The following is a 12013-nucleotide window of genomic DNA, read 5'->3' on the forward strand; positions in this document are numbered from 1 at the left end:
TTAGACTAGTAGAAGTTATCTAAAGCTTGAATTATCCCTTTTGGCGCAAATAATTTGTCTATAAGTCACTACAGCCAAAAACCCGGAAAGAATTACACAACTTAATCTAACGTATTTAAAAAGTGGAAAGAAGCCACTGAAAGAAAATGTGTAAGTTACTCCATTCACAGTCCAGTAGGACAACAAACAAATTCCACATCACCTCTCCTCCAAAATCTTTGGAAAAGTAAATTGACTATTTTGTTTTATCAGTCATATAGACCTTCTTGCTCCCAAATATCAACAAGAAAGTTAATCATTTCCTAATGACAACAAATATTGTAATCAATTAGTGTGGTATATTAGAAAAAAGGGTGGTGCCTTGTGAACCAAGCCACCCGTTTTATTTGAGTAAGTGGATACTAGAATATCAATAGACGAAGAACTAATTAAGTTCAGAAAATCATTCTCTCATAGGAATGCGTTGGGGAAAGGGTTTGTTGTTCCCAAGTAGGTTTTCGTAGGTGGCATTGGAACTGTGGAAAAGAAGCTCACAATTAGAGTTGACAAAGACCTAATAATAGGGGGGAATAAAAGCATAGATGCTCTTGATATTGTTCTGTAATCAAAAGTAGAGTTTTACTTCAGTAATCATGCAAAAAAGTTTGTATTGAAGGCCAACATATGTTATTGAGGTGAAAATCTAACTTTGATTAGAGAATAGTACCACCAAATATATCTAAGAAACCGCATTTATAAGTTTGTGAAAAAGAAAAAGAAAAAACCTACAAAGTGAATGCAATAGCCTGACATTTATCTCGATGTTCTTGCCTCCGCTTGGCCTACGTCCTTCCATGCATCATAATGCTCAAGTTCATGGTTGACGGTGCAGTTTTTATGATAAAATTATTAGCCCAAAAATGAAATAAAAACTATTTTGCATTGAAAATTAATATGATATGACCATAAATTTTGATTATCATATCTAAATGTTGAATTATTTAGTTTATCTTGATTCTTTATTTTTTATTTCAGATTCTTATTTTATTAATTAGGGTATTTTTAGATAAAACTTATTAATTAGAGATCTTTTCTTTGTATTTTATCAATTAGAATCAATTGGGATAATCTTTATCTATATTTTATCAATTAGGATAATTATTTAGAATATCTTTGTAGCTATTTAAGGGACAGACTTGATGGAAACTTATCCAGGAGAAATATTCATAAAACTTGTGTTACTTTAGAGCTAGGATGCATCAAAATGGGGACGGTAACATATATGGGTATGGGGATGGGAATGAAAAACAGTACATCTAAAAATCTCAAGATACATGTACGGTTAGGTAACAACAAATATTTTTAATATTTTTTATTATTTAAAAAAAATGAAAAATTAAAAAAATGAGAAATAAATAGTAACACTAACATATTATAAACTTAAACATAATCCAATGGTCTACCAAAATAAAGCATTAAGGTACAAAGTGCAAAATTAACATTAAAAAGTATTACAAACAAGTTAGTTTGATGTCTAAAACAACAAATAAAATAAAACATCAAACATTGTTTCATCATGAAAGCTTGAATTTTGAAAAGTGAAACTTGATGCCCACCAACCAGTTAAGCCTATGCAAGCCATAACAAAATTACCCATTATGACTAACGCTAGAATTTTATAAAAAAAAATAGCAAAATTAAATGAGACATGATAGGATTCAACAATAGATTCAAGGCCAAGAATGACGTTGGGTAACACCCCTTGAAAACAGAAAGAGAGAGAGTGAAATGCAAATAGCAACAAATGAAAAATTAGAATAGAAAAAGATCATCTTTTTCAGGTACGGATAAGGAGATGATGGTGCAGTAGAGATTGGTGAGGAGGAATTGCATGCTGCCATTGTTGAGTTCGAAGGTCTCAGGTTTGGGGCTCTCATCTGCCATTGGAATTTGGGGGTGGGGGGGGGGGGGGGGAGGATATGAATGCCAATTAATGTTCTGATGCGATTGAATCAACTCTACCTCAATCAGTCTTTCCTTTCTCTGGGTTTGTTGATTTCATAGCAGTGATTAAGAGAATGACAGAGGAAAGGGAGGGACCGATAGAGGAAAGGGAGATCATACCTATTTTTCAAGTTCTAGGCCTGTTTGAAGTCTGTGTAGTTGGTGAGCCGTGTGATGGTTCACCTCCGTTATTGGTGGTTTGCTAGTGGTTCGCCGGTGGTGGCCACCCAACGAGTGAAAGAGAGGAGTGAGGAGGCCCTAATTTTTCTATCAATTCTCATCTTTCCTATTTTTTATGTTTTTTTATAAAAAAATTTGGATTGTGGGGATGTGCATGTAGGCCACCGCCGTACCCAAGAAATTACTACCGTCCCCATGTCGTCCCCATTCTGTCCTCATCTCTGTGCAGTACCGGAAACGGGGGATGCCACCTAGCAGGTGTTCCCATGCTTCATAGGTTTATAGGGCCTTTGTCAAGGACGAGTCTGTGTCTCGCTCTCACTAAAATGTTTAAGAAGCATTGCTTTCACTATAGGTTGAAAGAAGTATTATGTGTCTAGGCCCGTGAACCGGTCCTATGCTAAGACCCATAACAATGTGGTATCCAAAGCCAACATGGGCGACACGAATTTAGCGGCAAAACTAAATGGCTTCATGGAAAATATGATTGCCAAGAAGAATGCACTGGAAGGGCAAATGACTAAACTTTCTATAGTAATTACTGAAAGCCTCAGTAGAGGAGAACTTAGGAGAAACAAGCAATAGTAATAAAGAAGAGATTTGCGAAGACAATGATCCATTGGGTGAGCTTTTCAATCTCAAACAATCAGAAGAATTAAGAATGGATATGACTCGGACATTATAACACAAGCAAATGTCTCTTAAGGGGGGCTGCCACCAACTCTCAAAAGTGGGTTTGCCACTTCCACCCACACAAAGAAGCTAGTTGGAAGCAAAATAACAAAGGAGGGTTTTTGGCCTCATTTACCAAAAAAATAATTAACAAGGGTAGAAATGGTCGAAAGAAAAGGTATGTGTTTGTGCTACAAATGTGATGAAGCTTATGAAGTGAAACATAAATGTAAAAGATTGCTTTGGATTCAAATACTAGAAAGGATGAAGATGATTGCTTGAAACCTCTCGTTCAAATTTGAATTTGAGCTTCAAAACATGCTCAATGTCAAGGCGAGAGTAATGAATATGACCACGAATTAGGATTATCATATTTAAATCTTGAATTATTTAGTTTATCTTGTTTGTTTATCTTTTCTAATTCATATTCTTATTTTATTAATTAATATATTTTTAGATAAAATCTTATGCTAAGACCTAATGATACCTAATTAATAAGATCTTATCTAAAAATTACCCTAATTAATAAAATAAGAATATGAAATAAAAAAGATAAAGAAACAAGAAACTAAATAATTCAAGATTTAGATATGATAATCTTAATTTATAGACATATCATCACTCCCGCCTTGACTTTTTGTGTGTCTTCAAGCTCAAATTCAAATTTGAACAAGAGGTTTTTTGCAATCATCCTCAATGCCATATTCTCTAGGTATATGAATCCAAAAAAACCGTTTACATTTATGCTTCACTTCATAAGATTCATCATATTTGTAGCACATGCCCTTAGTTCTTCTTTGGCCATTTTCACCCTTGTTAATTTTTTGGTAAATGGGGTAGAATAATCTCCATTATTATTTTGCTTCCATCTGGCTTCTTTGTACGAGTTGAAGTTGCAGACCCACCCACTTTTGAAATTTGGTGTAAGCCCCTTGAGAGACATTTTGCTTGTGTACTAATGTTTGAGCCATATCCATAGCAACACCTAAATTACCTTGTTGCTAGAATTCAATATTCATTCTTAATTCTTTTGATTGCTTGAGATTGAAAAGATCACTAAATGGATTATTGTCTTTCAAACCTCTTCTTTCTTATTTATGCTTTATTCCTTAGTCACCGCGGCAAAAAGTTTGCCATCTCACTACTAAAAAAGTAGTATTTTATGACACACATTCTAAAACGGTTATTAACAACCGTCTTAAAATGTGCCACGGTGATATTTTTGTAATTAGATGTAATTTATTTTGTTTTTACGTCGTGCATTCTAAGATGGTTATTAATAACCGTCTTAGAATGCACTCCGTGACATTTTTGTAATTATGGTTAAGTTAAACGAAGATGGGTCTCGCTGAAGGATTGTCTTCGTCTTTGTTACCCTAATTAATCTGGCGCATGTGTCGTGCGCGAGGTCAAAAACCCTGTGTGTGTTTAGAGCTGAGTTCTCCCATTGTTCGTGTATGTCCTTCGTCGTACAACTGGTGCCCCCTGTGTTTAGAGCAAAGTCCTCGGTGTCGTGCGCCTCCGAACATCGTCAGCCAGGTAAGTGCAATTTACTTTGGTGGGTGTCTTTGTCTTGAGTTGCGCTATTTTCTATCTCATTTTTGTTTTTAAGTCACTCACACCTAAGATACCTTAGGATTTGTTTAGCCTATGTAAAGAAGCATTCGACATGTAGATGTCCAATGAAAGCATCCTTAGTGAACCCATGAAACTAAACCTCAATCAACACAATCCCCATTTTTCCTTTGTTTGAATCGAGTTCAACTAGCATTGTAGGTCCTCCTCTTGTCATTCCCATGAGATTAGACCAACTTCAACTCACGAGTCCTTTGAGAGGAAGTTGACCTTTATGCATGGTTTAGGATTTGTTAAGTGGTCAAGGCACTTGATGTTGTTGTGATTTCTTGATGAATGGTGTAGTTTTCCTGCAATATTCCTTTTAAAAAAGAAACAGAGCACTACAAGATTGTATTGCATGTGGTTGTAAATGTCACGTATGTATGTCATTCAAACATACCACATAATCATGTTGGTATATTTGCTATGAATATTAGTGCACTTACATATATCTTTCTTCATACTTTGATTTGTTCTAGTAATGAAAAACTAGAGATCATTTAAATGATGTGAGTAAAAGATTTAAATACCCAAATTAGTTTTTATCTTGGTTCCTTTTAACCAGAAGTATGTATATGTGCAATTAATTGAGCAGCAATAGAATTTTTGAGTTCTTGCTGATAGTAGTGTAGATCCTACATCCTATTTGTGACCCTTGTCCCTGACCAACAAAATTGCTTACCCTAAAAGATTTGTTGATGATTATATAAGAATGGTTGTTTCTCTTCCTTTCTAATTTATCATGGTTCAGGCATACCGCTTACTTGTGGCTGAAATGTATGTCCAAATAGAAGCATTTACTTCTTCTGGTTCATTATCCATTAAACTATTTTTGCTTTGTCAATTTGTGACAATTGAAGTGGTTTTTTCCTCATTGTCATTTTGTTGGGTACTGTGAACAACGACTACCACTCAAGAGCATAGATATCAGCATGGGGGTTATAACTCCTTTGACAGAGCAGCTAACAAAGCCATTACCCAATGCCATGGTTGTAGTAAACCTTAAGGAAATATCTACTAGAGCTTATAAGCTTTTGCCATAAGGTGCTACTCATTTTGATACCCATATTTGAAGATTCTAAATAGATTACATGGAACTCCCTTCATATTTAATAACATTAAACATACCTTGTTTTGAAAATTATGTAGAGCTCCCTTGCTTTGAATCATAACATAAAAGCTAAAGGGGGATCTACATCTGTTAGACTTTAAAGCAGGGAAGGTCCATGGAATTTTTTTTAACATGTACTTTACTTTCATAACATCTTTTCTTGGTCCATTTCAAAACTCACATGTGATCTTATATCAATTGGTGTCCTTTTAGGAACACGCTTGGTTGTGTCTGTCCGAGGTGATGAGCATTATGAACTTCCATGACCTTCCTTATACAGAAGATAGAATTAGCAGAGTGCATGCAGCCAGGTGGTGAGAATGTTGCAAATGATTAATAATAAGTTGCAACAATAGTAAATCATAATTGATGAATTACAAATCTCAGATTGTTGTATATATGATTCCATTCCATAAAATTAATTGGATTTTTTTTAGATAACACAAGGAAAGAAAGAAAGGCTACAACTTCATTACTTAATTTAATATTTCTAATCCTGATATCTTTAATTTGAAATTTTGAATTGGTGTCAGGTTATTTGAGTACCTATCTGACAATTCTCTAAACTTCCTTATTATTCACCATATTCAGTTCCCAAATGGGATGTTCACAAGTAATTTTTTAGTCATGGTAAATATGCAACAAATATGTAGTCGTTGTGAAATCTAATCATTTGTTCTTATAGGGATGACTTGGTAATTGGTGCGAACACTTCTTGTTTGTTGCGCGTTGCTTTTGTTGTTGAACGTAAAAGGAATGACTGGTAAGTTGGTAGATTCTGCTTTTGTTTCATTGCTTTTTTTTTTAAAAAAAATTAATTATTTTGACATACTTTCAGCTTCTCATAATTGTGACATGTAAGGTGATTGTATGCTCTTCTCTCACATGTCTCAATTTTCAAGTTTGAGATTCTTTTTCTTCTTCTTTGAATTAATTAAGTCTAGTAAATCAAAGGGTTTCTATGATTTGATCCAATTGTTTTGTTAATTGGACAAGAGAGTGATTTGGTTATCTTTTTGAACTTTCAAGATGCAGCTCTGAATCTAATTGAAGCAATACTTTATGGTTGCGACTTAGATCCTGTCCAATTCTTTGCAAACTGTTATGCTCATCACTTTTTTTTCCCATGAATATGTGCATTCATAGACTTAAGACTAATTAAATTGCAAATTCTTATATGTGCTATCTAGTTATTGAATAGCTAAAATGCGTGCAAGGAGGATGGATATCATTTTTTTTACATGGGAATGGGAGTGTGATTAGAAATGATGTTCTACAAAGGGTGTGCATATGGTGAACCCCTTGCTACAGCCAATTGCTTCTTCGCGGTTTCAATTTGTTACGCCTGTTCGCATCAAGGAGCATGGCTCCTAGCTAGGGTGCTAATGGTGAATGATAAATGCTAGGGTGCTAATGGCTGCTGGCTTTGGCACACCATAGATGATACTGTTTGCGATGCTATTAAATCGGTAATAGGTATTTGACTTTGTTTGCTATTTTTGTATTGCAATAAATCCATAGGTTTTTATACAAGATTGATGAAAATTGTTGCATTGACCTCCATTGCAGATGACCCAAAACAATGTTGGAGCTTTGGTTGTTGTAAAATCTTATGCGAATAAGGCAATTATAAGGAATTATTATTGAAAGCTAGGCACATGATAACATAAGGATGTGAATATTTTGTTTTGGGTACTATGATATATTGTCTAATGGATAATTTAGTTTTATTTACAAAAATATTGGCTGGTTGTGTGTGCTCTGAAAATGATAAAATTATATATATACATATAGGTGGTTGTACATTGAGGCCATAAAAAAATTAATCATTCTACGACGGTTCTGAAGAAACCTGTCGTAGAATGTGCCCCTTATTACGACGGTCACACAAACAAATCCGTCGTAGATTGTGGCGCATTCTACAACGGTCGCATCTAGAAACCTGACATAGAATATGCCACAATCTATGACACCCACTAAGACAATGGTTAAAGACCGATGTAGTATGTTCTACATAACTGATGTAGAATCGGTATTATGTAGTAGTGTCTGCTCCTCTAGTGTGCTATACCTGGCACAAATCTATTCTATGAATTCATTTAGCTTTGTTGCTAAATCCATGTCACCCATGCTAGCTCTGGATACATGTTATGAACCTTAAAGTTTTCATGAGCCTAGACACTAAAGACTTCTTTCGATCTATAGTGAAACAAGAAGCAGACTCGTTCTTGACTGAGCCCATCCTAAATTAACAAGCTTTTTTCTGAATATTTTTCATTGATTTAATTTCAACTAAGTCTATCCTTTAAATAGGCTACGAAGATATATCCCTAATAATCCTAATTGAATTCAAATTGATAGGACCATAACTAACAATTATCCTAATTGATTCTAATCGATAAAATAAAAATAAGATATCCCTAATTAATAAGATCTTATCTAAAAATTATCCTAATTAATAAAATAAGAATATGAAATCAGAAAAGATAAAGAAACAAGATAAACTAAATAATTCGAGGTTTAGATATGATAATCCTAATTTGTGTCCTTATCAAAATATCAAGGAAAAAATGTGCTATGCAAGAGTGTAAAAGCTTGATCAGTGTGAAAATAAGCGCCAGCTCGACAGCTAAAATATGAATGGACGATCAAAAGTATTGTGAGGTTAGATGGGTGCTTCTTCAAGGGAGGGGAAAACTTAGCATGGCAATTACATAAAAACGGACAATGATATAATACTAGTTAGAGTAGAGAAGCAAATTATACACTGAAGTAATTAGCCACAGCAAGTTTCACTGCTCATCAGCCAGGACCGCTAGGCCTTAGGCAAAATTTACATTTAAGTTTTAATTTATTATCATTATTTTATTTATTTTTTCTAAATTCATCTTTAATATTTAAATATTTTATTTTTAATATATAAAACAACAAATTCAATCAACCTATTTTTTGACATAGGTAGTGTTATATAAGATTTAAATAATTTTAATTTTAATTTTTTTCAACAATAATTATAGTTACAAGTGCTATTAATAATATTTTAGAAACATGTTTTAGAAAAAAAATAATCTTTTCATATAATTTAATACTTTAATTAGAGTATAATTTTTTTTAGTATGCACTTTTGCATTATCTTTAATTTAAAAAATAAATCAAGAGTAATATACTATTTTTCAATTTTTAGAATTCAAATAAAAATTGATCATGATTTAATATTTGTAAATGTATTCAAATTCACTTCCAATTAAATATGTACATTCAAATACAAAATGATTGATACAAATAAAATTTTAGTTAAATTTATATGATCTTGATATCAACATTTGCATCAAAATATTTTTTTCATATATACCATACTCATTCATTAAACTTAAATTCTATATTAATTTCAATAATTTTTAGGAAGGAAAGAGATAGGGTCCAAAATAGCTAGATATAAAATAATTTTCTAAACTTTCTTAAACAAATAATAAAATTACACTTAAATTATTTATAATAAAACTTACATCTATATTAATATTTATGGTCTTTTTTGAAGCAATAATATTTGTGGTCTTATTAATAAAAATAAAAGTATATAATATATCATACTATAACAGAATTTATCATTTAATAATTCAAATTAATAAAAAAATATTTTATTAAAAAATGTATAAAATTATTGAGGCCTTAAAAAAGATTGGAGGCCTGAGACCATTGCCTCAATGGCCTAGTGGCTTACACAGTCCTGTCATCAGCTTAAATATGAATGAAAGGAAAAGGGAACACAATTTCCCCCCTCTGTATGATATTTATATCGCAGAAGACTTTTAAGACTTCACTGGGAATGCAAAAATTTATTTACCTTATTCTTGGTTCTTGAATTTCTGTGATACTCTCAGACCTTTTGTTTCCAATCCATTGTTGCCTTATGTGGTTCCAAAGAAGAAGCCCTGCATATAGATCAAATTTTCTGTCACAAAGAATTGTTCATACAGATCAACTAAAATCCTGAAATCTAGTTTCTAGTTTTAAGTTCCAGAAACAGCAATGGCATATAACTAAATTGACTCCAATACTAAATCAAGAATAAAGAAATTACAGTTTACAAAACATAAAAAATAAAAAAAATAGAGAAAGGTATAATACAACAAGACATTCAGTTACTTTGTATCAATTTACTTAATTACAGTTTACAAAACATAAAAAATAAAAAAAATAGAGAAAGGTATAATACAACAAGACATTCAGTTACTTTGTATCAATTTACTTTTCATCCGTGAACCCTCCAGCAATACTGCAGTGCTGCACCCTAGGAGAGAGGGATATTTTCTCCTCTCTCTCTCTCTACAATAGGAGCATGAAAGGAGAAAGGAAAAATGTAAAGTGAAGCTGCATTTCAAAATGAGCATAAGATGACATTCAAGCTATTCCAAGGAAGTTGAATCGTAACTGTTCCTTGGTGTTCAAGGAGTTTGATTCAAACTTTGCATGAAAATATTAAAGAGAAATGCTATTAGTACATTCTCTAATATATTCCTTCTAACACAGTCTGTACTATTGGTTAAAATTTAATAAAAATTACAAAATTACGAGCAAGGTTCATTAACTAAGAAGTAAGACTTCCAAAAAGTTGTATTCCCGATAAATTTTAAGAGTGTTACAAGCTTTTATCAATATTAAAACATCTTACTCTTAGCAAAGCACATGTAACTTATAAGTCTTGAATAACTCTATTACCAATTAAGCAAGATTGTTTGCACAGAAGAAAATCAACAGATAATAACCATATAACAGCAAACTTGCCATGGTTGACAAATTCAGGAGGACCAGTTTGACTGCCTCCACTACTTTGAGGATCAGAAGGATTATTTGGCATTCCGATTGACGAGATGCTTCTCTGGGAATGAGCTGCACTATGGTCTAACTTAAAGGTGCTGCTGCTCCAGAAATCTTCTGATCCATCCACCTTAGTCACTGTTTGACCTTGAGTCCTTAGTCCTTTAGATGCTTCATCCATTGAAATAATCCCTGGAGTTTTTTTGCAGCATCCAAGACATGCTATGTTCTGTTGTAAAACAGGTTAAGTTAAACCATAAGTATGATTAACACCAACTATTAATAACATTCAGTCTACCAGCTTGAATTAAGAAATGATGTTGATAATAAAGAAGAACTGCAGGTACCAATTAATTATAACACAAGTTAAACAACACAACCTAGAAAGAATTCATCAATCAGTTTATAGGACTTATCATTATGCCTAAACAATACTTTAAAAGGCTAATAAAACAGAGAGACACAATACCCTACTTTCTAGGTATGTTCACTTGTTAATTATCTTTATATCATTTGATATTTGTGTTGGAGGATTTCTTAATAGCAATTACAGATTTGAACTTCCTCATAACTAATTCTTATGTTTTCCTCCTTTCACAGGTTTATAATTTGTTTATCTGTTTACAGTCAATGTCTACAAAAGAAAATTATGCAACACAAATACACAATTATTTATAAAATCAAAGATTCTGGAAAAATGATCTAAAAACTTAAATATAGCCATCAAGATAAAACCAATACTCTAGTCTTGGCGTTTTTTTCTTCTATCAATTGAATATTCAATTACCTGAATTTACATTTGAACTAGAATAAATTGAAACAAAGTTGTGCCTAGAACAGCAACAAGGGTCGCTGATATAGATATACACAAGCACTATAGTAACAGCAAATCTAGAATAAGTTGCTATCATGCACTGTTAGTGATGGAGCAACTGTTTTAACATGACATCAAGGGAAACAAATAGGGAAAAAAAAGGGAGCCTAAGCACAATGTGTCTAGTTAGGAATCAAGAAAAAAAAATACACTTTGACTGCAAGATAGAAGCAAAAAAGGATGCCCAAAACTATGCAATCAGATCCCCAATTAAAACCTTATTCCCTTCTCCAATAAATGGAGAAAACAAATGTCTGCAACTATGTAACAATACCAATGTAGCAATAAAATTCGTGAAATTAAAATTAGTATAAAACAAGTGTCTCTTACACAGAAAAGCCCCTTGCATTTGAGCTTTAACTTATCCATGGAAGAAAGCACAAGAACACGAAACCAGGAACCGTAAAACACAAAAAATGAGGGGCACCGGGGTTTCGTCCCAAAGCATCTAACCAACGGTGCTAATAAGCAAACCCTAGAATGCATATCTATTATGAAACTCTATAGCAGAAGCAAATTGTATGTATCTTATACTAACTTCCAAAGAATCTAATGAAAAGAATGACAAAACAACAAAAAGCCTCATGAGGTTACCCTGTTGACATATCTTATGCTTGCTTAAAAACCAAGCAAGTACAAGCAAAGATTCCTAAACGTGATTAAAAAAGTATTACAGACTACATAGAAGAACCTTAACATACCCAGAAAGATTAAAAGATGCAAAGCAATAAAAGTTTCAAATTTCTAGAAAATAACCA

At 32.8% G+C, this 12013-nt stretch overlaps 1 protein-coding gene across 1 annotated transcript; it reads right to left on the reverse strand.

Moving 5' to 3' along the window:
* Positions 1-248: 248 nt before the first annotated feature.
* Positions 249-11723, reverse strand: LOC100793281 (uncharacterized). Its single transcript, XM_006596042.4, has 5 exons — positions 11586-11723; positions 10349-10610; positions 9408-9495; positions 451-515; positions 249-304 (listed from the first exon to the last, which is right to left on the reverse strand). The coding sequence occupies exons 1-5, from the start codon at positions 11622-11624 to the stop codon at positions 249-251; spliced, it is 510 nt and encodes a 169-aa protein (XP_006596105.1). The 5' UTR covers positions 11625-11723.
* Between the last annotated feature and the right edge of the window lie 290 nt (positions 11724-12013).

Source organism: Glycine max, chromosome 14 (genome assembly GCF_000004515.6).
Source record: "Glycine max cultivar Williams 82 chromosome 14, Glycine_max_v4.0, whole genome shotgun sequence".
Lineage (NCBI taxonomy): Eukaryota > Viridiplantae > Streptophyta > Magnoliopsida > Fabales > Fabaceae > Glycine > Glycine max.